Source organism: Mesoplodon densirostris, chromosome 19 (genome assembly GCF_025265405.1).
Source record: "Mesoplodon densirostris isolate mMesDen1 chromosome 19, mMesDen1 primary haplotype, whole genome shotgun sequence".
Classification (NCBI taxonomy): Eukaryota; Metazoa; Chordata; class Mammalia; order Artiodactyla; family Ziphiidae; genus Mesoplodon; species Mesoplodon densirostris.
The window spans coordinates 15,206,641-15,234,049 of NC_082679.1; the positions used below are offsets into that span (position 1 = coordinate 15,206,641).

Genomic DNA, 27,409 nt, shown 5'->3' on the forward strand with positions numbered 1-27,409 from the left:
AAATAAATAAATTAAAAAAAATTTTTTTTTAAATTTGAACAAAGACAAATCAGATATGTGTGTAATGTTGGTAGGAGCAAGGAGAAAGGTGTGAAAAGTAAATAAGCTTTGTTGAAATTGTACATAGGTCTGAAAGAATTGGGGTGGGTGCAGATATTATTTATATGTTTTTTCATTTTTTACTAGTTGTGGCTAAATATATTACTCTTGTAATTTTGGTAGAGGAATATAATAAAAGATATATTAAAAGTGTATACATGTAAGAAAAAAGAAAAGTTCTATTTCTGACAGCACCTATTCAAATATTAAAACAGAACTAGAAACAAAGCCAGTGCTGAACTGAAATTCCAGATACATTTTCTGTCTTTTTAAAGTCTTTAATTCTTGGAGATTTTTCTTCCTTAGACTAAAAATAACTGGTTTTCTCAAACATTTTTAATGAGGCAATTTAATGTATATCACTTATTCTTGTAAACATTACCATAATTCAGTCTCTCATAAGATATGACTGGAGGAGAAGTTACAGAGGAAGGGAAGATTTATGACATCTTTGGTGAGAGGCATTTCCTTCTGCAGAGCAGGACTAACTAGAGACTTTCTACAGGATCTAATATTACAGACTTGGAAAACTCCTAACCCCAAATACTACCTACAATAATCTCCTAAACTTTACTTTTTACTCATGTATTTTAGTTAAGTAAACATTTCCCAAGTGTGTTTCTCACAAACGTTAATGAAAATTAGGAGGAAAAAGTTGAACTCTGGGGTTTGTTGTGGTCCATTTCTGAACTTTTTATTCTACTCCACTGACCTATTTGTCTATCCTTTGCAAACACCACAGTCTTTATTGGTTTATCATAGCTCTATAGCAAGTCTTGAAATCAGATACAAGTCCTCCAATTTGTTCTTTTGCAATACCAATTTTGGCTGTTCTAGGTCTTTGGATTCCTATACAAATTTTAGAAAACTTCTATCAATTTAAAATAAAAAGCAAGCTGGTATTTTGACTAGGATGGCATTGGAATCTATAGATAAATTGGGGGAAATTTTATTAAAGACATTGAGTTTTCCAATCCACAGCCATGGTATCTCCATCTATTTAGATCTTATCGAGGGAATTCCCTGGCTACCCAGTGATTAGGACTCAGCACTTTCACTGCCAGGGCTGGGTTCAATATCTGGCCAGGAACTAAGATCCCACAAGCTGCGTGGCATAACCACACACACACAAAAAAGAGAGATTTTGTCTTTTTCCTTGGCAATGTTTTGTAGTTTTCCATATAAAGTCTTTCATATCTTTTATCAAACTTATTCCTAAGTATTTTATACTTTTTGATACTATTATAAACTGATTTTTGTTTCATTTTACAATTGTACATTGCTAATATAAAGGTGTACATATACGGTCAACTGATTTTTGATAAAAATACCAAAGCAACTCAATGGAAGAGATGAAAGTCTTTTTTAACAAGAAGTGCTGGAACAACTGACTATTTATGTGAGGAAAAAAATGAACCTTAATCTATGCTTCCTACCATACACAGTATTAATTCTAGGTGAATCATACACCTAAAGTTAAAACCATTGAATTCTATTTAGCTCGGTGTTAAAGAATATTATCTGTATGTTATTCCTTTGACAATACCTGAATCTTATTTTATAGCCCAACATGTAGTCTTAGTGTTTTCTATGTCATTGAAAAGCAAGTGTATTGTGCTGATTGAGAGTACCATTAAATAAATGTCAATTAGGTAAAGTTGGTTGATAGTATTTTTAAAATCTTTTGCATTTGGGTTTTTTCCAGATTCTTATCCAACCAAAAAGTCCTAAGTATCTTTAGGCTCTACTAATTTTTTTTTATCTCTGCAAAGTCTCTTCATCTGTCAGGCCTACACCTTCATCCATCCATATCCATACCCACACCATGCACCGCATCCAAGAATGCAAAGTCATGGAGCAATCTGTTTACCTATCAAGGGCTTATTTTTATCAGGAATTCAGTTCCCTGCTTCCACCACTTTTTTTTTTTTTTTTTTTTTTTTTTTTTTGCCACACGGCATGTGGGATCTTAGTTCCCTGACCAGGGATCAGACCTGTTCCTCCTGCAGTGGAAGCGTGGAGTACTAACCACTGGACTGCCAGGGAACTCCCTACGACCACTCCTAGATAGTCCCATAGGAAAGTATGATTTTTACCTTGTCCAGGTTTTCTTGGTATCATGGGAATGAACACCTTTCATATTCTATATTCAAATTGACATGAGAGCTGAAATTCTGTGACTGTTTTAACAACCTCCTTCCCACCTCTCACTACATCCTCATACTAAATGCATGGCAATGATTGGATTCATTAGCTGTTTTAAAGACTCTTCAAGTGACAAGTAGACAGGGTATAAATAAATGAATGAATGAATGAAGGGTATAAGTGAATGATATTGCAGCAGGTAGGATAACTCAAGTTTATTTGTAAAATATATCCCGTTCTGTCAAATACTGATAAGAAAAGAAGGGTGCAGCTAGAATATATTGAGGCTTGATAATATATTTTCATTTACAGTGCTTTAGTTATTTAAACTCTAGAAATTCCATGTGAATTATCTTGTGTTGTATTCCAAGAACGCCTTGCTATCCAAATCTATTTGGTTCCTGAGTTAAAATACTAAGGAATACTATGCTGACTAAATCAATTTGATTTCCAAGTTTCAGAAAGTGAGCAGCAAGTTTGAATAAGGATTTATTAGAAATGTTTTGTTCCAAAATGCAGATTGTGACAAACATTTATCTCCTTTCAGTAGATTACTAGATTTGATTTGCTAATTTTTAACATTGCATATTTTCATAACTGATTTTGGGCATATTATCTTTTTGTGTTCTCCTAGTAAGTTTTATCTTTAGGATTACGACAGATTCATAAAAACAGGTAACTTGCTACCTCAGTCTATGTCTTGGAAGAGTTCCTAAAACATTTCATAGTTTCATCTATATCTAATTTGGTGTCTCTAGTGTAGCTGTGTGACATTGTTTTTTTAATTTACTTTATTTTTATTTTTGGCTGCGCCTTGAGGCTTGCAGGATCTTAGTTCCCCAACCAGGGATTGAACCCTGGCCCCCAGCAGTGGAAGCGCAGAGTCCTAACCATTGGACCACCAGGGAATTCCCATGACATTTTTTTGGTTTAATTTTAAAATGTTCCTTTTGGAAAGGAGTCTATTAAGATTTTACACTTCTTCTCTAGTCAGTTCTGATATCAAGTCAATCCAATTTCTTTATAAAAATCAGACACTTTGTCCAGATTTTCAGATATATTATAAAAATGTCTATAGTACTAACTTCTAAGTTTTTTAAGATAAAATTCATATACCATAATATTCACCCCCCTTTTAAATATTCACCCCCCCTTTTAAAGTATACTGTTCAGTGGTTTTTATTATATTCACAAAGTTGTACAACACCATTAATCCCAGAACATTTTAATCACCCAGAAAGATAGTGTCCTTTCAAATTTAAATATGTAGTGATTTCAATGTCTCATTCACAGTGCTGTTCATTCGTCATCTGTACTCCCCCACCTGAATCACTAGTTTGTCTACTTTTTTTCAGTCAAATAAATTTTGTTTTAGATTGTTCACTGGTTTCTGTCATTTATTTCTGCATTTTATAATAATGCCTTTCTCTACCTGATTTAGATATATTTTTGCTTGTTTTATCTCCCTGGGTTCTATACTGATTATATTTATTAATGATCTTTCTATTTTTTTTTTTTTTTTTTTTTTTTTTTGCTGTACGCAGGCCTCTCACTGTTGTGGCCTCTCCCGTTGCGGAGCACACGCTCTGGACGTGCAGGCTCAGCGGCCATGGCTCACTGGCCCAGCCGCTCCACTGCATGTGGGATCTTCCCGGACTGGGGCACAAACCCATGTCCCCTGCATCGGCAGACAGACTCTCAACCACTGTGCCACCAGGGAAGCGCTCTAGTATTTTTTCTTTTTTTACTTTTATTTGCATTTTTTTTGGCGGCATTTATTCCCAGGCCATAAGTTTTTGTTTCTTCAGTTTCTTCTGGCATATCTTTTTCTTCTGGGCAACCTCCTCTTCTGGTTTAGGAACAGTCTGTTCTTTTTCAGTAAGGATCACCTCAATGTGGCAGGGAGAGCTCATGTATGGGTTGATCTGACCATGAGCTCTGTAAGTCCTGTGCTGCATCTTGGGGGGCTTTGTTCACCTGGATGTGCTCAATGACCAGAGACTCTACATCTAAGCCCTTAAGTTCAGCATTACTCTCTGCATTTTTGAGCATGTGCAGTAAACATTCAGCACTCTTTTTGGGCCACTGACCCTGCATCCAGCCCCAGTGTTGGGCCTGGGCACACCTACCACCTCCACCTTTGTAATGACGGAATAGCACACATTGCTTCTTTAAAGTGACATCCTTCAGATACTTGGTGACTTTTCGGATATGCATACCCTTAATGGCCTGGGCAGTTTCACGAGTGTTCTTAAAGTGAACACCAAAATTTGAACCTCTTGACTTGCATGATTTTGTGGCATTCTCTGGGCCAAGTGAATAGTGAACCATTTTTAGAGGTCATCTCAGGCTGCTTCCCGGAAAACTCTAGTATTTTAATGTATGCATGCACACTGGGTTATAAAACTTCCAATAAAACTTTGGCTGCCACTCACAGGTTTTTTTTAAAAATATTTATTTATTTATTTTGGCTGGGCCAGGTCTTAGCTGTGGCACACAGGATCTTCGTTGTGGCATGCGAGACCTTTAGTTGCGGCACACAGACTTTTAGTTGTGGCATGTGGACTCTTAGTTGCAACATGCATGTGGGATCTAGTTCCCCGACCAGGAATTGAAGCCTGGGCCCCTGCATTGGGAGCATGGAGTCTTACCCACTGGACCACCAGGGAAGTCCCACAGGTTTTTCAATTGTGTTCTCAAATTCATTCATGTTTAAATAATGTGTATATTAAGGTTTTAGTTCCTTAACCCATGTTAATCAAGAGGGGACACTAAATTAATATTCAGATATTTGCTGGCCATCCTTTTGTTACTGTCTCCCCCATTCTGGTCAAATAATGTGCCCTGTATATTTTCTTTTTTGGGAACTAATTATTAGGAAAAATATTCTTATCTCTTCCTGCTTATTTGACTGTGCTTTCAACTACCCATCATTGTATCCACAGGGTATTAGTCTTTGTGCAGCATAGAAAATAGTCTGAATGTAGACTACCCATGCAAACTTTTTTTTTCCCTTTTGAAATTTCATGCAGAATAATGAGTGATGGGAAAAGCTTTCCTATGTTCATTACACTTATTTCTCTTTTTTCATTATTAATTCTTGGATTTAGACAAAAGTAAACAACATGGTTAAAATCCTTTCCACAAATAATAATGACAATAATTATGAAAATGGGTGTATCAATGATAATAGTGGACAACTTTTACTAAACATTTACTACATGATAGGAAAAGTTCTAAACACTTTATTAACTCATTGAATCCCCACAATAACCAATACATAGAACGTGATTATATTTACTAATACATAAAAAATAAAATATCACTAACATACATAAGTAAAAAGTTTAAAAAACCTGGAAGCATAAATAATACTGGTAACAGTAGTTAATTACCTTTCTAGTATGAGCTTAGGTTTAGGGTTGATGAAAAGGAACAAAACAGTTTATAAAGGAGAAAATATGGATAATTTCAGCAACTAAAATAGATGTTTTAAAAGGAAAAAACCAAGCATCCAAAGATAAATTTTGGGTCATATTAGTCAGGGAAGATTTTATAACTGAAAACAATTAGATGCAACCATAACATGAATAATAAATAAGGTCATTTAAAAAAGTCATTAAGTACATTGATAAAGATAAAAATCTATATTTACTGAAATGGCTATCATATTTTGTAGCATTATAAAAGCCAATACGTGTACCAGGTGAAGGTGCAACATGTATACCATGACTACATTTTCTTTAAAAACAAAGTCTGGTAGGATTTGCTCTACCAACTTGAGAGTCATCATCTATAGTTCGTATGATTACAATTAACCTTGGCTTTTTTTAATTTCTAGTTTTCTGATATTCTGTTTTATAATAAAAAATATAAATTTGTGAAATGAAACAAAAAGACTAACAGTGACTTCAAAAAAAGGTTATATTGTGGGCTTCCCTGGTGGCGCAGTGGTTGAGACTGCCTGCCGATGCAGGGGACACGGGTTCGTGCCCCAGTCCGGGAAGATCCCACATGCCACGGAGCGGCTGGGACCATGAGCCATGGCCGCTGAGCCTGCGCGTCCAGAGCCTGTGCTCCACAACGGGAGAGGCCACAACAGTGAGAGGCCCGCGTACCGCACAAAAAAAAAAAAAAAAAAAGGTTATATTGTAATTAATTCTACAAGGAATTACAAAATACAAGGTCACACAGTTTAAACAGTGTGATGTTGGTATAAGCACAAATATATATATCAGAGAAGAAAGCATAGCCTTGAGACTCAAGCAAATATAAACAGGAATATAATCTACCTCCAACTAGGTAGAAGAAAATAATAGGAAAGGAAAAAATTGTTGAACTGCCGTTAGTACAAGATGGGGTGGGGGAAGTAAGGGGGAGGGACAGGCAAATGTCAATTTAGAATCCAAATTCATAACTTAGAGTAAAATATATTTGGATTAAAAAGAAATATAAAAGAAAATTAAGAAACAAAAAATAGTGAAAGAGGGTAACTATCACACATGAATTTTTGTTGTTGTTGTTTAAAATATCAGGAAGGTGACAAGAGCTTTAGTTTTTATTATTCATCAGTATGAATTCCCTGATGACGAATGAGATCTGAGCCACTACTAAATGCCTTTCCACATTCCTTACAGTTATAGGGCTTTTCACCAGTATGAATTCTGAGGTGTCGAGTAAGGTTTGAGCATTTATTAAAGGCCTTTCCACATTCATTACATTCATATGGTTTTTCATCTGTATGAATTCTCTGATGTTGAAAAAGCTGTGAGTTCTGAGTAAAGGCCTTCCCACATTCAAGACATTCAAAAGGTTTCTCACCAGCATGAATTCTCTGATGCTGACGAAGTTGTGAGCTCTGAGTAAAAGCCTTCCCACATTCCTTACAATCATAGGGTTTCTCCCCAGTGTGAATTCTCTGATGATTAGTAAGTGCTGAGCCACTACTAAAGGCTTTGCCACATTCTTTGCACTCATAGGGTTTCTCACCTGTATGAATTCTCTGATGCTGTACAAGCTTTGAGCTCTGAGTAAAAGCTTTGCCACATTCCTTACATTCATAGGGTTTCTCACCTGTATGAATTCTCACATGTTGAAAAAGTTGTGAGCTCTTAGTAAAGGCTTTCCCACATACTTTACATTCATACGGTTTTTCACCAGTGTGAATTCTCTGATGGTCAATAAGATTTGAGCAATAACTAAAGGCCTTCCCGCATTCCTTACATTCATAGGGTTTCTTACCGGTATGAATTCTCTGATGTTGAGAAAGGTATGAGCTACAGCTGAAGGCCTTTCCACATTCTTTACATTCAAAGGGTTTTTCACCGGTATGAATTTTCAGATGTCGAGTAACATGTGAGCCACAACTAAAGAATTTCCCACACTCCTTACATTCATAAGATTTTTCGCCAATATGAATTCTCTGATGTTGAAGAAATTGTGAATTCTGACTAAAGATCTTTCCACATTTCTTACATTCATATGGTTTCTCTTCACTGTTAATTATTTGATGTAGAGTAAAGAATGTCTGTTGAATAGATGTGGGCATGTATTCATGAGTGAATATTTCTTGGCTGAAATGCCCATTTTGATATCCCACTTGTCTTTCAAAGTGGTTTCTATATTCCAAAACATCTCTAAAACTGGAGTATTCAAGGCCATGCTTTGTAAGTCCCATCATCTCCCTCTGGCATGATTCTATTTCATAAACTTCCTTCTTTAGCGATAATAACTTGGTTTCACACATTGATTCCAGATCTGAAAGAAAATAAAATGGTAAATATTCTTCCCCCACCTCATTTGTGAAAAGTTAAACTTTTATAATAGACATGGAAAAATTAAAGTGAAAATAATATCTGGTAGTGAATGACATGGAGTTCTCAAGTATATCTGTTTAATCTGAAAAATGGACAAGAAATGCACAAAATTAAGGAGATATAATGCAGGAAGCAGCAGGAGGAGACTAAGGAAATAGGAAACCACAATGATTCTCAAATACTGATGTGGATCAGAATCATCTGGAAAAGTTGATAAATATACAATGCTTGGGCGTATTAAAAGATGACTAGTTATATATACATCTCTATAAGCTTGTATGTAAGAAACAGAGTACATCATCATCATACTATATATATTACAAAAAGTGAACAATTTGTTACCTTCATTAAAGGTCTACTGAGAGAAATAAACACATATAGGGGGAGATTCTTGGGCTCTGTGATATAATAAAGTATAAATTTGATCTTTGTCCCCAGTTCCTAACACAGAGCGTCAAAAACCCTTTGAATTTCCTGAGTGATAGCAGTGTTTTCATTATGCTAATGAGGTGACTCATGGTGGACCCCTAGATAGTTTCAGGATGGGGAATGGTCACTAGAAAGACCCAGCATATGATTAGAGGGTTGGGACTTTCAGCTGCTTGACCTCTGGGGTGGAGAGAGAGGCTAGAGATCAAGTGGCCAATGCCTTAATCAATCATGCCAATGTAATTAAGGCCTAATAAAAACTTTGAACACCAAAGCTCAATGGAGATTTCTGGTTGGTAAACACACTGAGGAGTTTCACTGGGAGGGTGACACACTTTGACTTCACAGGGAGAGGGTATGGAACCTCTGCCTCCAGAAGCCTACCCTAACTCACCTGATATGTATCCTTTACAGTAAAACTGCAATTGTAAGTATAGAGCTTTCCTAAGTTCTGTGAGTCATTCTAGCAAAGCCTGCAGGGGCCATGGAAATCCTGAATTTATAGCCAGTTGGTCAGAAGTGTGGGTGGTCTGAGGAACCCCTGAGACTTGCAGCTGGTGTCAGAAGTGAGGGCAGTCTTGTGTAAGACTGGCTGTTAACCTGTGGGGTCTGAGCTAACTCTGGGTAGTTAGTGTCAGAATTAAACTGCAGTACACCCACTTGGGGATAAAACAAAATAGGGTCCATAATAAAGGGCATACTAGATGCAATTTAAAAGCGATTACAGAGGGTCAGCCAGATGGGGGAACAGCCTAAGATAAGTCAATGAACTGATTTGATGTGAGTGGCCGATAGGGAAGACTCAGAGCATGCTATGTGCTGGGGATTCAGTGAAAATACTGTTTGCCTTGGAATTCTGTGATGCTGATCTTGGGACAAGGGAGAGACTTGCTCATGTACCAGTGCAGTGACTGAGAGGGGAGACTGCTGAAGGTTAAGGCAGACAGAGAGAAAAAAGACACAGTGCAACAGCAAAGGAAACACTAAACAAAATGAAAAGACAACCTATGGAATGGGTGAAAATATTTGCAAACAATGTCACCAACAAGGGCTTAATTTCCAAAATATACAAATAGCTCATACAGCTCAATATCAAAAAATCAACTCAATCGGGACTTCCCTGGTTGTCCAGTGGCTAAGACTCTGTGCTCCCAATGAAGGGGGCCCGAGTGCGATCCCTGGTCAGGGAACTAGATCCCACATGCTGCAACTAAGAGTTCTCATGCAGCAATGAAAATCCCACATGCTGCAACTAAGACCCTGTGCAACCAAATAAATAAATAAATATTTAAAAAAAAATCAACCCAATCAAAAAATGGGCAGAAGATCTAAACAGACATTTCTCCAAAGAAGACATTCAGGGGACTTCCCTGGTGGCGCAGTGGTTAAGAATCCGCCTGCCAATTCAGGGGACACAGGTTCGATTCCTGGTCCAGGAAGATCTCACATGCCATGGAGCAACTAAGCCTGTGCTCCACAACTACTGAGCCTGTGCTCTAGAGCTTGCAAGCCAGAACTACTAAGCCTGTGCACCACAACTACTGAAGCCCGCACACCCTAGAGTCCGCATGCCACAACTACTGAGCCCATTAGTTGCAACTATTGAAGCCCACACGCCCTAGGGCCCATGTGCTGCAACAAACTGAGCCCACGTGCCACAACTACTGAAGCCATGCACCTAGGGCTCTTGCTCTGCAACAAGAGAAGCCACTGCAATGAGAAGCCTGTGCACATCAATGAAGAGTAGCCCCCCACTCGCCATAACTAGAGAGAAAGCCCATACACAGCAATGAAGACCCAACACAGCCAAAAAAAAAACAAAGAAGACATTCAGATGGCCAACAGGCACATGAAAAGATGCTCAACATTGCTAATCATCAGGGAAATGCAAATCAAAACCACAATAAGATATTACCTCACAACTGTCAGAATGGCCATCATCCAAAAGTCTACAAATAATAAATACTAGAGAGGGTGTGGAGAAAGGGAACCCTTATACACTATTGGTGGGAATGTAAATTGGTACAGCCACTATGGAGAATAGTATGGTGGTTCCTTAAAGAACCAAAAACAGAGTTACCATATGATCAAGCAATCCCACTCCAGGTATATATCCAGAAAAGATGAAAACTATAATTTGAAAAGATACATGCACCCCAATGTTCATAACAGCACTATTTACAATAGCCAAGACATAGAAGCAATGTAAATGTCCACTGACAGATGAATGGATAAAGAAGATATGGTGTGTATATATATATACATACACACACACATACATACACACACAATGGAATATTACTCAGCCATAAAAAAGAATGAAACAATGCCATTTGCAGCAACATGGATGGACCTAGAGATTATCATACTAAGTGAAGTAAGTTAGACAAATACTGTATATCACTTATACGTGGAATCTAAAAAAATGATACAAATGAACTTATTTACAAAACAGGAACAGACTCACAGACCTAGAAAACAAACTTATGGTTACCAAAGAGGAAATATGGGGGGAAGGAATAAATGAGAAGTTTGGGATTAGCAGATACAAACTACTATACATAAAATAAACAACAAGGTCCTACTGTATAGCACAGGGAACTATATTCAATACCTTACAATAAACTATAATGAAAAAGAATCTGAAAAAAAAATATGTATAACTGAATCACTTTGCTGTATACCAGAAACTAACACAACATTGTAAATCAACTATACTTCAATTTAAAAAAAGAACAATATAAGGGAAAAATAATTCTCAGGAGTTTCTTACAAGGATTGTAAAAAAAAATAAAATAAAACACAGTGCAAGATACTACCATGGAAAGATGACAGGAGTAAGAAGCAGATTGATGAGAGCTGAGTCCCAACACTGAGAGTTACTTACTATAGGTTCCTAGGCAATTATTTAACCTTTCTAGTCCCCATTTCACCTGTAAAAGGGAGATAATCCTTAATTCATGATTACTAAGAGCATGAGGAAAAGTGTAAGTGAATGTCTTTGAGTAAAGTGTTCAGTATTTGATAACTATTATTTTAAAGGAATTTCTTACCCAAAATGGAGATTTTAGGCAAATTAAACAGTGTGAAGATGTCAAAATGGAGCCTATTAGAACATCTCAAGCCAGAAACAGGGAATTCATTTCAGCATGTTCTTTTTCCTCCTACCTCCATAGGATCTTTCAGCAACTTTCATCCAGTTAAGCTCTTCAGTAGCTTTTCTATCTCCACTGCCAATACCCTATTCCACACCAGAATCATCTGTTACTCAGACCACTCAAGTAGCCTCCTAACCCAGATTCCCACCAAGTTCTCACAGTCTTTAACCTCTTCAGGCACAAAAATGACATTTGGCCTGGACTTCCACTGCTCAAAATCCAAACTCCTCATAACCACTGGCAAAGGCTGAATAATGTGGTTCCTACTTGTCTCTCCAATCTCGACTCACACTCCACTCATGCTTGCTCTTGGGGCCCAACAACGCTGGCTTTCTTTCAGTTCTTCAAACACACCAAGTTTTCCCCTCCTAGAAGGGCCTTCACAGGGGTTCTTCCCTCTGCCTGGAGTTTTCTTCTTTATTAACACATTAAAGAGTAAGACCTAGCAGTGAGCCTAATACTATAGTAATGCTGAAATAGTGATGAGCATAAATGGTATTTCAATATGTCTACAGCAACAATAAAATGATATGAAAATATCTGTGATTTCCATTCATGTCAAAGTCACAGGAACTACTAACACTAGTATGGTTTGCTGCGTATATACCATAACAGGAAGAAACGCTACATTTCAATTAGAGGGTACGAAATATAAAGATGCATTTCTTTCTTTTCATCCAAGTTCATGAACTCCCTCAATTCTATCCAAAGGAATCCAAATCATTGGCCAGCAGCTATAAGGAAGACTAGTACTTGGAGGGGAGGGGCAGTGCATACGCATGCAGACATGAACCCACGCGTGCACACACACATATACTATTTTGGGAGTTGTAACAGAAAACATTTAGATGAGTCAAAGAGGAAGAAAAGCTAGCAAGGAACTGAATCTAAAATATGGGTAAAAGAGTGTTCTTTGTGGGGATGTGAAGGGCACCTTCTACTTGAAATTAAGAGGGGGATGGAGAAGAGTAGTAGAAAGAGCAGTAAGTGAGGGAAGGAATGAAACAGGTCATTTGTAAACTCGTGCTAAAAAGATTTAGTTTTTCCCACAGGCCTACAGTTTTTTTGTTGTTGTTGTTGTTTTTGCTGTACGCGGGCCTCTCACTGTTGTGGCCTCTCCCGCTGTGGAGCACAGGCTCCGGACGCACAGGCTCAGAGGCCATGGCTCACGGGCCCAGCCGCTCCGTGGCATGTGGGATCCTCCCGGACCAGGGCACGAACCCGTGTCCCCACAACGGCAGGGGGACTCTCAACCACTGCGCCACCAGGGAAGCCCAGGCCTACGGTTTTGATGGGAGCTTCCAAGATAACATCTCAAAGGCGCTGTTTCTTCACTGATCAACTGAGTTATTGCCTGTAGTGCCCTGCTTCTGTCCAATCATTTCTCACTCACCTGAACACAGGCCTCTTGTCAGCTCTCTGCCAATCATCCAGGGCTCTTTCCCCTGTTCCAATAAGGAGATAACTTGAGGCTTAGGAATGTAAAGTCCTGCTCACAAGAAAAGATATGGAACATGGTTATGCTGTGCGTAAATCAGATCCAGAAGTAAGATCCAGTCCCTTGATGATCAAGGAAGAGATGCCACTACAGGAACAGTCAAACAAAGAAGATGAAGCTCAGCCACAGCCAATTGGAGCTGCCCATTTCCCACTCTTCCTTTTCATTTCAGTTCAAACCATTTACTTGGGAACAGGGAGCAGAAATTCAGCTGGTAGCTCGAAAAGCAGCTGAGAAATTCACTGTGGAAGAAACAGACATTCCAGAGTACTCAAAATTACTGGGAGACATGCCCTTACCCACTGACACCAGATTGCTATAGTTCTCCAACATCACATCTCTGAACAAGTCCCTCTGAGCAGGGTCCAGGAATTCCCACTCCTCTTGAGAGAAGTCTATAGACACATCACTGAACATCACTGATCCCTGAAACAACAGACACGTGTATTATTTGTGTAACAAAAAGAAATATTTCAGAGACTACTGTGCTTATATTTGGGAGTAAAGCAAAGAGCAATTATACTGGTGTCACTAAGAACCAGAATCTTTAGATCCTAGAAATAGGTGCAAGAGTTGTCAGTTTATTTTGTATTAAAAAAAATTCCTCACTCAGTCCATAGAAAAGGCCTAGAAACAATAATTAACCCAGTAGCAATGAGCATCCCTAGTGTCTAGATTGTAGTCTCTAAGTATCGTATTCAAATAAAAGTAACCAAAGTTGGGAAGGAGACAATTTCAGAATTGAGTCAAATGCACAGGATGAGTCTGAACATTCTGTTGTATCAGAAAACAAGAGAGCTATCAAAAACTACTAGAATCATGTTAAAAGGACTCAGGAGCCTACTTGAAAAGCCTCCCATTGGCCAAAGACGGCATAATTTGAGGATCAAATGTAATGGACTGATGAGATCAAAAATGTTTAAATCCATGAGCTCATAATAATATTGAACAAAAAATTACTAGCCATCTTTGTAGGATTCTAAGAAACCAACTCATTATTTTTAAAACTGGTAAATAATGGTAAGCTGTGACAAAGCGAGACAGAGGCATGGACATATATACACTACCAAGTGTAAAATAGATAGCTAGTGGGAAGCAGCCACATAGCACAGGGAGATCAGCTCGGTGCTTTGTGACCACCTAGAGGGGTGGGATAGGGAGGGTGGGAGGGAGGGAGACACAAGAGGGAAGAGATATGGGAACATATGTATATGTATAACTGATTCACTTTGTTATAAAGCAGAAACTAACACACCATTGTAAAGCAATTATACTCCAATAAAGATGTAAAAAAAACAAAACTGGTAAATAAGGGGTAAGAATCAAACATTCGTTCCCATACAAACTGTCCTTTAGGGTAACCAAACAGTTGATGAGACATCTTACTTTACAGATAGTACTCTACCTAATCTATGAAGAAGGAATGACAGAATTTAGATATCATTTTGCAACCTCTAATGAATAAATAAATCTAGACAATAATCATCACTGGTGGCTAACATTACAAAAGGAAAGAGAACCAGAAATAATATGCCCCCTAATGGAATCACACATCACCACCTAGGAAATATTCCTGACAAAAAAATCCCAACTGAATCTGATCACGTTTCTAGACCTAACTACTGACTCTCAGGAAACACTTAAATGATACCAGAGAGAAGAAATCAGCAAAATCCAAACAGTGGACAAATGAATCTGTTTTTCTTTCCCAACAACAACAAAAACTGCACAGAAAGAAAAGAGATGGAAGGGGTACCTACAAAGTAAGAGACTGGAGAGACATATCCAATTGCAGTGCACAGTCCTTCTCTGGATTCTAATTCAAATAAATGATTTAAAAAGTAGACAGTTATGAAAATTTGAACACTGACTGGATATTGATATTAACAAATGATTTTTAACTTTTTCAGATGCAATAATGGCATAATGATTGGGTTTTGTTTGTTTGTTTGTTTTGCGGTATGCGGGCCTCTCACTGTTGTGGCCTCTCCAGTTGTGGAGCACAGGCTCCAGACGCGCAGGCTCAGCGGCCATGGCTCACGGGTCCAGCTGCTCTGCGGCATGTGGGATCCTCCCAGACCGGGGCACACACCCACGTCCCCTGCATCGGCAGGCGGACTCTCAACCACTGCACCACCAGGGAAGCCCAATGATTGTTTTTTTAAAAAAATAAACCTTATCCTTGAGAGATACATATCAATTTGAATTTGATTTAAAAAAAATCCTGTGTGTGGGAGTGAGGTTAAGGGAGTGTGCATGGAAGAAACAAGTAGAGGTATGGATGAAACAAGATTGACTGTGATTTGATAATAATTGAAACTTAATGGTGAGCATATGGTAGTTCACAAGACTACTTTTCTGTGTCTGGAATTTATTATACAAAGCTTTCTAAAGAAGGTTCTTCTGAGACCTCTGATCTCAACAATTTATGAAGTGGCTGAACTCACTATAATCATCCATCATCCTTATCCTTATTTCTGAGATAAAGAAAATTGGTGATTCATTTGGAAATTCCTCATGACTCACACTTCCTGTTCAAACTTAAACTGGACTTCTTCATGGATGCCCTAAGAGTCAGAAAGATCTGCCTGTATCAGCTACCAACCCAACAATCCTTGAAGCCCCATAAACCAGGAGACCTTGCAACACTCTAACATTTGGAGCTACCAATACCACCTCCCATCCTATTTTACTGGAGAATACTGATCTGTAGAGATAATCTTGGCTTTTCCTTGTTTGTCTCAGCTAAGCAACTCATACCTCCACCTCGTCAAATCACTGCCCAGACAGGACAAGTTTATTCTACAAATCTACTCTTGTTTCCTTTAAGAAAATGCATTTCTTCTCCATCATAGTCCCTGGGAGAGGGCTGAGAAAAGAGATGCTCAATTATTTACTGAAGGAAAATATTAAAACTGAGTCAAAAGAAGAGGAGCACTTAGGAATGATAATCGGATTATCTGACTAGAATGAGAGGAAATAGGGACCAGGACCTGAAGGAACCCTCATAGCCAGAAATGTCAGGAGAAAGAAAGCAAATGCTCACATGCTCTTTACAAAAAAAAAATTTTTTTTTTCTTAGAAAGAACTGAATGTCAGGAAGGTAAGAAGGAGCATCAACTAACTCACCTGGGCCATGGCTTTCAGTATTACAGGAGATGATCACTCCTCCTTGGGGCTGTTCTCCTGGAAAAGGATAGTGTTCTGAGAAGGAAGGCCTGGGGAAGTAAAGAAATGCTCTAGAAACAATACTGGCTTTACAGCTTTCAGACTCTCCAGGCAAAACTACCTCTACTTCCCTTGGTCATAGGATATAACTCTAGTGAGTGGGAGTATGGAATAAATCCCCCTCCTATCTCAGCTCCAGAAACCCCAGGCTTTATCTGCAGTAAGATGGATCCTGGCTAGTCGATCCAAAGAAACAAAGACTCATATTGCCTCTCCTTCACCCAAGCAACCCAGGTTCCTGTCTCAGCCAGTGATTCAGAGAAGACCTTGCCCCATCTCAGTGCTGTTGTTGCTCTGAACCCAAGACAGCGCTGCTGTGACCTGCCCTGAGCAGATCCCTCCTCCTCAGCCCTCAGGTCCCCAAGCGAGACTCACCTAAATGGTGCTTTTGGCCAGGACCACAGTTCAATCTAATTAGAAGGACTAAAGACTTCCCTAATCAAGTCTCATTTCCCAAGCCTGAGAAAGTCAAATTCCCCCTACCACACCCCTGCACCCATACCCACACTGAGGCACTTCTCATCCTTATGTTCTAGCTCTGACTTGTTAAAAAAACAAAACAAACAAACAAAAAACTTTGCTTATATGTTTTACCCACACAAAACAGTCAAAATGTCAACTTTTCTAGCTCTGGGGTAAGATCTTTCTTACCTATACATATTTATATAAATTTCTCTTTTTTAATTTTAATGCTTTCATTTGGTACATTTAAATCTTTAATCAATTATTATTTTATTTTGGTATAAAATTATTTGGTAAAAGACAATGGAATAAGATTAGCAATTATAATTTTATTTTAGTATAAGAAATGAGTTAAGAATCCTGTTTCATTTCCCCCCAGAGAGGGCTACCCTGGTTTACCTAAAACACATGTGAATAATATTTCATAAGACTTAAAATGCACCATTATTTTATATGCCACTAAGAAAGAAAGAAGCTATTTAAGACATAACCTGATTTCAGGTATGTTGAAATGAGAAAAAAAAGTGACCCTTAGAATAGATGACTATGGAATATATTTTCTCTACTGATTTAAATGCTACCCTTATCATAGATGATACATGTTTGGATTTATTTGTGATTCTATTTTGATTCAGTGATCTCTTTATTATTTTGCCAGTACCACATTCTCTAAATAATTTAAAAATATGTTTTAATGTCTTAATAAAAGCCCCCTCCACTACCTACCAATTAGAATGGCCAAAATCCAGAACACTGATAACACCAAATGCTGGCCAGGATGTGGAGCAACAGGAACTCTCATTTATTGCTGGTGAGAATGTAAAATGGTACAGCCACTTTGGAAGACAGTTTGGCAGCTTCTTACAAAATCAAACATACTCTTACCATATGGAGTTGAGAATACCTAGTGGGATGGAGAAAAAGTTCGGGAAAAGGAAAGAGAAGCAATCATCAAAGCTGTCTCACTGCAAACTCCTAGCTCAAGAAGTCAGAAGGTTAAACTTTTTCTTTAAAGTTTATGGTATTAATTAGTTCAGTGAAATGGACACTGTTTATTATCTAACACTGACTGAAAACCTTATCCATGGGCAAGAAATCAAATGGCCCACAGAGAAGCTTGATAGTAGAAGTTATGGGAAAGAACAAAGCAATTGTTTTCTAGTTGTTTCCTATGGAGTACTGCTTTTCTAATAGATTTAGGGGAAAAAAATGTTAAATAATACTGTTGATAGTGCCTTCTCCCTGATTTTACTATGAAGGCTTCTAATATTTCACTATTAGGCATTAGGTTAGTTTTTTGTTTTAACTTTTTAATACAGAAATTTCCAAACATACATAAAAGTAGAATTTAAATAGTATAAAAAACCTTCCATGTACCCACTAACTGGCTTCAACAATTATAAAGTCACAGACAATATTGTTTTATCTAGATTCTAATCCACTAATTTTTATTGAGATATACCTCACACACCATGTAAGTTACTCATTTAAAGTATATAATTCAATGTTTTTTAGTATATCACCACAATCCAATTTTAGAACATTTTCATCTCCCCTAAAAGAAATCCCATTAAGTCAATCCCAGGACTTCCCTGGTGGCGCAGTGGTTAAGAATTCACCTGCCAATGCAGAGGACACAGGTTCGATCCCTGGTCCGGGAAGATCCCACATGCCACGGAGCAACTGAGCCCCCGAGCCACAACTACTGAGCCCACGTGTCACAATTACTGAAGCCCATGCACCTAGAGCCTATGCTCTACAACAAGAGAAGCCACTGCAATGAGAAGCCTGCACACAGCAATGAAGAGTAGCCCCCAATCACTGCAACTAGAGAAAGCCCATGTGCAGCAAAAAAGGCCCAATGCAGCCAAAAATAAATAAATAAAATAAATTTATATTAAAAAAAGAAGAGTCAATCCCTATTTCCCTTCCTCTCCCAGCCCTAAGCAACCACTAATCTATTTTCTGCCTCTATGGACTTGCCTATTCTAGACATTTCATATAAATGGAATCATACAATATATGGCCCTTTATGACTAGATTCTCTCACTTAGCAAGTTTTCAAGGTATATCTGTGTTGTAGCATGTATCAGAACATCATTCCTTTCTATTGGCAAATAATATTCCACTGTGTAGATAGATCACATTTTGTTTATCCATTCATCATTTGATAGGAATTTGAATTGTTTCCATTTTTTGGTTACTATGAATGGCTATGAACATTCATGTACAAGTTTTCATGTTAACGTTTTCAATTCTCTTGGGTATATACCTAGAAGTAGAACTGCTGGGTCATATGGTAACTCTAACTTTTTAAAGAACTACCAAATTATTTTCTAAAGTGTTTGCCCTATTTTACATCCCACCAGCAATGTCTCCAAATCCTCACCAACACTTCTTATTGTCTGTCTTTATTATCATAGCCATCCTAGTAGGTATGAAGTGGTATCTCATTGTGATTTTTTTTTTTTTTTTTTTTTTTTGCGGTATGCGGGCCTCTCACTGTTGTGGCCTCCCCCGTTGCGGAGCACAGGCTCCGGACGCGCAGGCTCCGGACGCGCAGGCTCAGCGGCCATGGCTCACGGACCCAGCCGCTCCGCGGCATACGGGATCCTCCCAGACCGGGGCACGAACCCGTATCCCCTGCATCGGCAGGCGGACTCTCAACCACTTGCGCCACCAGGGAGGCCCCCCTCATTGTGATTTTGATTTACATTTTCCTTATGACTAATAATGTTGAGTAAAGTTAGTTTTTAAGAACCCAATTCTTTAGAATGCTTTTCTAATGTAATTTCCATTGCAGTTCATTACTTTCCCAAGGGCATTCCACTCATGGTGGAATAGATAATAACTCTATTTCCTAGTAAGGAAAAGAAATTGATGGTGGCATAAACATTCTGAGCGGCTAATGGGAAAGGGGAATCAGCACATCTTTGCATGGTTTGGGCAAGGAGAATGGATTGGGGAAGAAATTAAGACAGAAAGGGCTTAGGGCCAACAAAACTGGAGAGACTGATGCTCATCGATTTTCTCTTGAGTAAACTCTAGTTAACTTTTTCATCTGCACCACCCAAATTACTTTAGTTCAGAATAAGTCTGCTCAACACACCAAGTGCTTATCTTGCAAAAACACTATCTGTATTCTAACTTTCCAACTCTTACACCTGCTCATTTTTAGTCTAATAGAGTCATAAAGAAAGTTAATAGCCTTATGAAGTCATAGGATCACCACTGCAGTATTCAATCACTGTATAATGAAGCTAATATTTAATAGCTTCAGGTACTTGTCATGCCCAGTCCCTTTCCTGAGGAAGGAGGCACCCACCTGAGTGTAAAATTTCTTTTGTGTTGTTTTATCATTTAAAAAAAAGGCATTTTTTTGCTTTTTATTCCATAATATATGTTTATTGTAGAAATGTCTCAAATTTAATTACCTCCTCAATTAATTGCTACTCCCTTGCCCCCAGTCATCTATCAAAGTATGAGAAAATTTTGAATGTTGAAAAAAAATCACTTAACATAAGAAAATTAGAGAAAAATAATGTGGACACAAAACCTTAAAAATAAAACTTTTGAGCTCTTGCATCACTTAAAGTAGCCCAACAGTGGCAGCACTGTTGCCCAACAAACTCTCAGGTATAAGAGAGATCTCCTGTTTTGGGTCTTTTATTCATTTCCAAGAGGAAAAGAAGAAAAGTGAAGATGAGAGAAAAAAAAAAAAGAAAGAAGGAAAGAAAAGAGGGTTCCTGGATAATAGCTGACTGCATGTCGTAGAACAGAAAAAATTTTTCTGGAGGTGAGGTTTAGATCTGGAACCTTCTGCTGTTGCCAAAAGGTAAGGCTATTTTCAGAAATATCAGGTGTTGCACTAAAAGGACGCCTTTTAAGAGTCTCCTAAAAGGGTCTCTCATTGGCCAAGTAATGAAAATTTATGCAATAACATACTATAATACTTCTCCTGCCACTCCTCCTTGTACTATGATGGAGTCTATGACAACTATCAGTTAATTGATACACTGGAAAATGTTGTTAAATCCATAATAACATGTGAGAGAAAAACTGTTATAAAGTCCACAAAAGAAGAAGGTGAATAAAAATAGGATTTAAAAAAACTATTTATAATTAGTGAGTGATTACCTTTGTGGGTTTCTTTATCATCCTATTGTTTATATTTCTGGTAAAAGGTGCTTGTTTCCATCTGCATAGTCTGAAAAGTATAAATGTAGCATATTTCGAGAAAGCCAGTTAGCTCCAGAAAAAGGTAAAATTGTACCAATATCGGGAAGGACCCATCATACCTGCAGCCTCACACAATAACCCAAGATAGAAAAGGTATTCCACAGTTAGTGAGCACCAGTGGACACACAAAAAACCAAGTAGAAATGGGGTAAAATAAAATAATAAATAAGCTGAACGTTCCAAATGAGAGCTCACTGCATACTCAATCCATTATCACCTAGGAAATGAACATTTTATTAACAATATTAAACCTTTAATAATTATGTAGTGATATTAATTAGGAAGATTTAAGTTTTTTTTAAAAACACCACTAGGACTTCCCTGATGGCGCAGTCATTAAGAATCCACCTGCCAATTCAGGGGCCACGGGTTTGAGCCCTGGTCTGGGAAGATTCCACATGCCATGGATCACCTAAGCCTGTGCACTAACAACTACTGAGGCTGCGCTCTAGAGCCCACCAGCAACAACTACTGAGCCCACGGGCCACAATTACTGAAGCCCGTGTACCTAGAGCCTGTGCTCCGCAACAAGAGAAGCCACTGCAATGAGAAGTCCGCACACCGCAACAAAGAGTAGCCCCCGCTTGCCACAACTAGAGAAAAGCCCGTGAGCAGCAACGAAGAGCCAATGCAGCCAAATATAAATAAATAAATAATAATTTTTAAAAAAGAAACTGAGTTACAAAATTTTAAATCTATACTAAAAACAGAAATCAACATGTCTGATGAAGTTGAAAAGGTACTCAGCTTAATGATCACCAGCTCAGGTTCTAATGCTCTTATACTGTACAACCTAGTCCCAGGTACTGACTAAAAACTGGGAGCTCAGTTTAAATCTATCCTGTAGTGTTTTTTTTTCCCTCATATCTAATTTGGTAATTTGTGTCTTATCTCCCCTTTTTTCTTTATGTTTTTATAGAGGTTTATCAATTTTTATTGATTCCCCAAAATAAACTTTTGGAGTTATTAATTTTCTCAATTATATATTTACTTTATATTTCAATATACATAAATTTATATTGAGTTCTTATTATTTCCTATTTTTTTGCTTTCTTTGGGTTTAACTTAGTATTAACTTTTATTTCCTTAACTTCTTGAGATGAAAACATAGATCATTAATTTTTCAACATTCTTCTTTACTAGCGTATGCATTTACAGCTATATATTTTCTTTAGGTTTAGCTTTAGCAACACCCCACATTTTGATGTTATATTTTCATTATCTTTCAGTTCAAAATATTTTTAATTTCCATTGCAATTTCTTCTTTGATTCACCAGTTATTTATAAATACAATTGCTTAAATTCCAAACATTGGGATATTTCTAAATATCATTCTGTTATTGACTTCTGCTGAATTCCACTGTGGTCAGAAAACATACAGTATTATTTCAATCCTTTTAAAGTTATTGAGATTCCTTTTATGGTCCAGCACATGATCAATTTGGATAAATGTCTCATATGCATCTGAAAAGGATATATACTGTAGTTGTAAGGTACACTGTTCTAAATATATCATTTAAGTCAACTTTGTCAATCACACTGCCCAAATATTATATAGCTTTACTCAGTTTCTATTGCTTGTTCTACCAGCTATTGAAACAAGTGCTAAAAATCCCCCACTATGATTGTGATTTGTCTACTACTTCTTTTACTTCTGTCAAATACACTTGAAGTCATTTTATTAAGGTCTATGTATTTAGAACTGTAATATCTTACTAGTAGTCTAAGCTTTTTATTATGAACCATCGTTCTTTATCTCTAGGAAAGCTTCTTGTCCCACAGTCTAATTCCCGTACAATGAGAGTGAGTCAGGAGTGTAAATTGATACAACTATTTAGGAAAACTGTCAGTATATATTAAAGCTGAATATTTGCATAACCTATGCCACAGAAATTTCACTCCTAGGGATATACCCAACAGAAATGCATTCATATGTGCACCAAAAGACATGTGCAAGAATGTTCGTAGCAGCCTTGCTCATAATAGGCCCAATCTGAAAACAGCTTAAATACCAATAGATAATGGAAAGGCTAAATAAATTGTGGTATGTTTATACAATGGATTTTTAAGCAATAACAATAATAAATGACCTATACTACATGAAGCAACATGGATGAGTCTCACATATTCATACTACATAATATTATTAAATAGTACATTCATAATACATGTAAAATGTAATGATGAATAAAAAGAAGTCAAGCACAAAAGAGTGGATATTGTGTGATTCTACTTATATAAAATTCAAAAACAGGTAAAATTAATCTATGGCTATAGAAAACAGAATAATTGTTATCTTCGGGAGAGGTGGGTAGTGAGTGGATGGAACAAGAATTGGGCTTCTAGAATGCTGGTAATGTTCTACTTCCTGATCTGATTTGAGCTCTGGTTAAACGAATATGTTCATTTTCCAAAATTCATCAAGTCATACACTTTCATTTCTGTACTTTTTGGAATGTATGTTATACTTTTAAAACCAGGTGATGTATCAGAAGATTCATCAAAAATTAAAATACCAAGTGACCAAGTATTAGAATACAGGATGACTATGCTTATAATCTGACGGTAAGAATTTAACTGGTACAACCGTATTGAAAATCAGTCCGGCATTATCTAGGAAATTTGAAAATACACACGTATCTTATGGCCCAGCAATTCCACTGGTATGTTTATACCCTAGGAAAGCGTGCATATGTGCACCAGGGTACTTATAAAGCAAAAAGGAAACCCCAGCGCACCCTGTATTTGGCTTGGTCAACAGCCATTCCTCCTCCTCTGGGGACCTCTCTGAGAAAAGCAGAGCTGAGGAAGGAGAAAGGAATCATGAAATACCAGGCCCTTCTTGTGGCTTAGACTGATCAGATCAGAGGTTATCCTGGACCCACACCTGCCACCCATGGAGAGAAAGGATAGAGAGAGGTCAGAGGAGTCTAGGCTGTCCTGAGCATTACTGGTTTCAGAAGGGGAAAAGTCTGCTGCCCACGACCAAAATCTGTCCTGACCTAACACATCAACCACTGGGACATACACACTGTTAGCCTGGCACAATTACAGGCACCCTCCAACCGCACACTCAGTGCCACAAAAAGTTACATGATCACACTCACACATCCTCACACAGTCAGACATCAGTACACTTAGTACTGCTAACATTCATAAAACCACAGTCACACGCAGCCCTCAGATAACACAGCCATAGCAACATAATCACAGATTCTCAGCACTCCCCACCGCCCCAACACACACAATGATACAAAGTTGTATGGACACACACAATCTCAGTCCCACTACGGAGGCACAGTCACACATACACACACAGAGCCGCACACTTTCACAGTCACACACCACAACGAGGATATCCAGTCACACCTGCACGCAGAGCTCCGCGCGCATGGTCAGTCACAGTGACACACCCACCACAGGGATATACAATCACACGCGCACACAGCGCGCACAGTCACATAAGGTCACAATCGCACACATGGAATCCCACACTTCACCCTCCCCCAGTCTTATCAAATCATACAGGCCCGAGACTCCGGACCCGCCTGGACCGTCCCTTTAGACCACCAGGGGTACACCTCCGGAACCTAGTCGAGCCCCCAGGATCTAGGCTGCTCACCTTGCACTTCCCCTTCCCCGGAGGCCTAGGGTCCCGCAGGCGAGTGAAGGGTCAGCCCTATACCCGCCACGGTGTCTGGGAAATGTAGTCCGGAGCCAGATCCGCTCGAACAAGATGTCTCCCGACCCTCGGATTTTCTGCACAGCCTGGGCCAAGCCACACTTCTTCTCCCCTCTCGGAATTGCTGCCAGGAGGCTGGAGATCCAGATACAGTCCCCACACCCCGGAGACAAGCTTCCTCCTAGGGCCGGGCGAATCTCAGGGAACCATAAATTCCCTGAGAAATAGAATAATGTCGCGGGATTCGCGCCGGAAGTTGATTGGAGCCGCAAGAGCTTCTGGGAAATGTAGTCTAGAGCTGGAATGGGTGAGGCGCCCGCCCACGTAGAAGATTGTCTTGGTTGGCTGCTTGCACAGAGCTTGCCGCAGTGCCGCAGTGAAGGACAGAGCGGCGGCCAGGCCTATTCCAAGAGTTGTAGCTCACTCTGAGAATATTCCGGACTGACTGACTAAGGCATTATTTTTACCTTCCTCCGTGGATTACCGTGGTGTGGGACCTATGCTGATCGGGGAGCGGAAACCTAGGGGTCTCAGACCCGAACCGCACCAGGGAAACTGAAGGAGAGTAATCAGACAGCCTGGAATGGGGCTGATGGAGACGGGTTATCAGGAGCATCCAGCAGTGTGTTTCCTGGGGATGGTAGTGTTGACTCTGATGATGGCCCCACTGTGTTAAGTCCATAGGTGAAATTGGATGAGTTACCTCATTTTCTTCATCTGGAAAACAGTGATACTTCGGGGTGCATGTTCTGGTACCATCAGTTTTATTTGCCTTTTGGAGAACCAAACCAATTCGTCTGACACAGTTTCAAACTTGTGTTTTATAAATCATATCTCTGTTCCTTGTATGGCTGTGGATCCTACACCCTTCCATGCCTTAGGGATCTTGTTTTCATGGGTACAGTTTGTCTAACAAGAAAACGCAGAAGGCTGCAAATAAGAAAAGAGTTTATTTGGTGGGGTGTTAGGAATTGCACTTCGGGAGACAGATTTGGGTAAAACCGAAAGAGTGTTCCAGAAGAGAAAGAGTCAGGGGCTTATGAAGGCAAACCCCACAAAGTTATTAAAGTTGTCTGGAAGGAATTATGATTAACTCTGACTGCAGGAAAGGAAATATTTGTCCTTAAGGGATAGGCTGTCACTGAGTTATTTTAGGGGAAGTGTCTTCCAAGCATCTTGAGTTTCTGGAAGTTGAGATTCCATCTAGGCTAAGGCATGCATGTCATACTTCCTCCATGGCCTCCCAGCTACATTTTAGAGAGCTCTTTTCATAATACCGACTCCATTTTGATTTTCCTTTCACAAATTTCTACCTCCCTTTGCAGAGTTTAGAGTTATATTTTATTCCTCTCCAGTCTTCCATGGTTTGATCTCTGACTCCCCAAACTCGGGGGGGAGGGAGGGGAAGGAAGGATTCATTACAGTATTACAACAGCTTAGATATGAATCTTATCCCTTTCACCTCTTGGAAACAATTAAAAGTCACAAAAAGGGACCAAAACAGAAAACTCCAGTTTCTCTGAAGTTCGGAGAAAGGAAAAGCCCATGAACTCCAAAATACACATGAGCACTTCCCAATACAATTGATATTAGGTAAAAGCATGCCAAAGAATGAGGACTGGTGAACAGAAGTGAGAGTGATGCTTAGGAGCTAGTAAATCCTATTAGAGAAGACTCCAGATATGGGGGGGGGAAATCATTTCAGGAAGAAAAGGTGCTTATTTTGAAAGATAAACAAGTTTCTACTCAATAATATTTAGCACCAGAAATCAGTGGAACAAAGCCAAAAGGATAATCAAGAGAGTGAATGCCAATTATTTTTGTTCACAATCAAGCTGCAATTCAGGTATAGATATAATTTAGGGTCACCCTAAAATGAGGATGTGAATTAGGGTGACTTGAGAACCAGGGACAGTAATATAAAGGATAAGGTGGTTTATTTTAGTAGAATAAACAGGATGATGATTAATATGTAAAAATAGCTAAAAACAAAACAAATGAATAAAAAAGACACTAAAATGTTATGAGTGGAAGATGATGGAGGAAGTAGATAGAATGAGTAGGACCTGATGGAGCAAAGCTTGCAGGAGAAATTCTTAGACAAGAAAGAAGAGTATGGATGCAGCAATTACAGAGGTGAGGGAAGAAAAGAACTGTGGGGAACAGAGTAAAATGTGAAATAAAATGCCTTGTTAGGAAGATTGTATGCTTCAGATTATGACAGGCCTGAGATTCAAATCCCAGTTCTGAAAATTAACTATTTGTGACCTTGAGCAAATGACTTGTGTTCTATGCACAATATCATCAAAAATCTTGATAAAAGTATCTTTTTCTCATGAACATGATATGGGTCATGGAAAACGTGCGGATTAGTTTATACAAAATAAATGCTCAAAAGCTGTTGAACACTTCTCAACTAATTCTTTGAAGGCAGTATCACCCTGATGCCAAAATCAGACAAAGAAATTAGGAGAAAAGAAAACTAGAGGCAAATATACTTTATGAAGACAGACACAAAAACTCTCAAAAATTACTAGTAAATGGAATCTAGCAACATATAAAAAAGATTATATGCCATAGGACCTCCCTGATTGCACAGTGGCTAAGAATCTGCCTGCCAATGCAGGTGACATGGGTTCGAACCCTGGTCTGG

General features: G+C 38.6%; 1 protein-coding gene and 1 pseudogene across 14 annotated transcripts in view; both read right to left on the reverse strand.

Annotated features, from left to right (window-relative positions):
* The window catches only part of ZNF383 (zinc finger protein 383), a 53,186-nt gene extending 28,221 nt beyond the window's left edge, over window positions 1-24,965 (reverse strand). Inside the window, exons 1-8 of one of the 14 annotated variants that reach the window (XM_060084901.1) lie at window positions 24,697-24,965; window positions 20,973-21,042; window positions 17,721-17,739; window positions 17,562-17,643; window positions 16,275-16,363; window positions 13,445-13,571; window positions 13,041-13,136; window positions 5,638-8,001 (exon numbers count right to left, since the gene is read on the reverse strand). In XM_060084901.1, the coding sequence (XP_059940884.1) occupies window positions 6,806-8,001; window positions 13,041-13,136; window positions 13,445-13,571; window positions 16,275-16,283 (1,428 nt within the window). In that variant the 5' untranslated portion in view covers window positions 16,284-16,363; window positions 17,562-17,643; window positions 17,721-17,739; window positions 20,973-21,042; window positions 24,697-24,965 and the 3' untranslated portion in view covers window positions 5,638-6,805. Of the gene's footprint in view, window positions 1-5,637; window positions 8,002-13,040; window positions 13,388-13,444; window positions 13,572-16,274; window positions 16,364-17,561; window positions 17,740-20,972; window positions 21,043-24,696 lie in introns of those variants that run through there. The other 13 variants (XM_060084913.1, XM_060084906.1, XM_060084902.1 and 10 more) reach the window with 13 other exon arrangements.
* LOC132480618 (large ribosomal subunit protein uL22-like) lies at window positions 4,019-4,575 on the reverse strand (annotated as a pseudogene).
* Window positions 24,966-27,409: the final 2,444 nt, after the last annotated feature.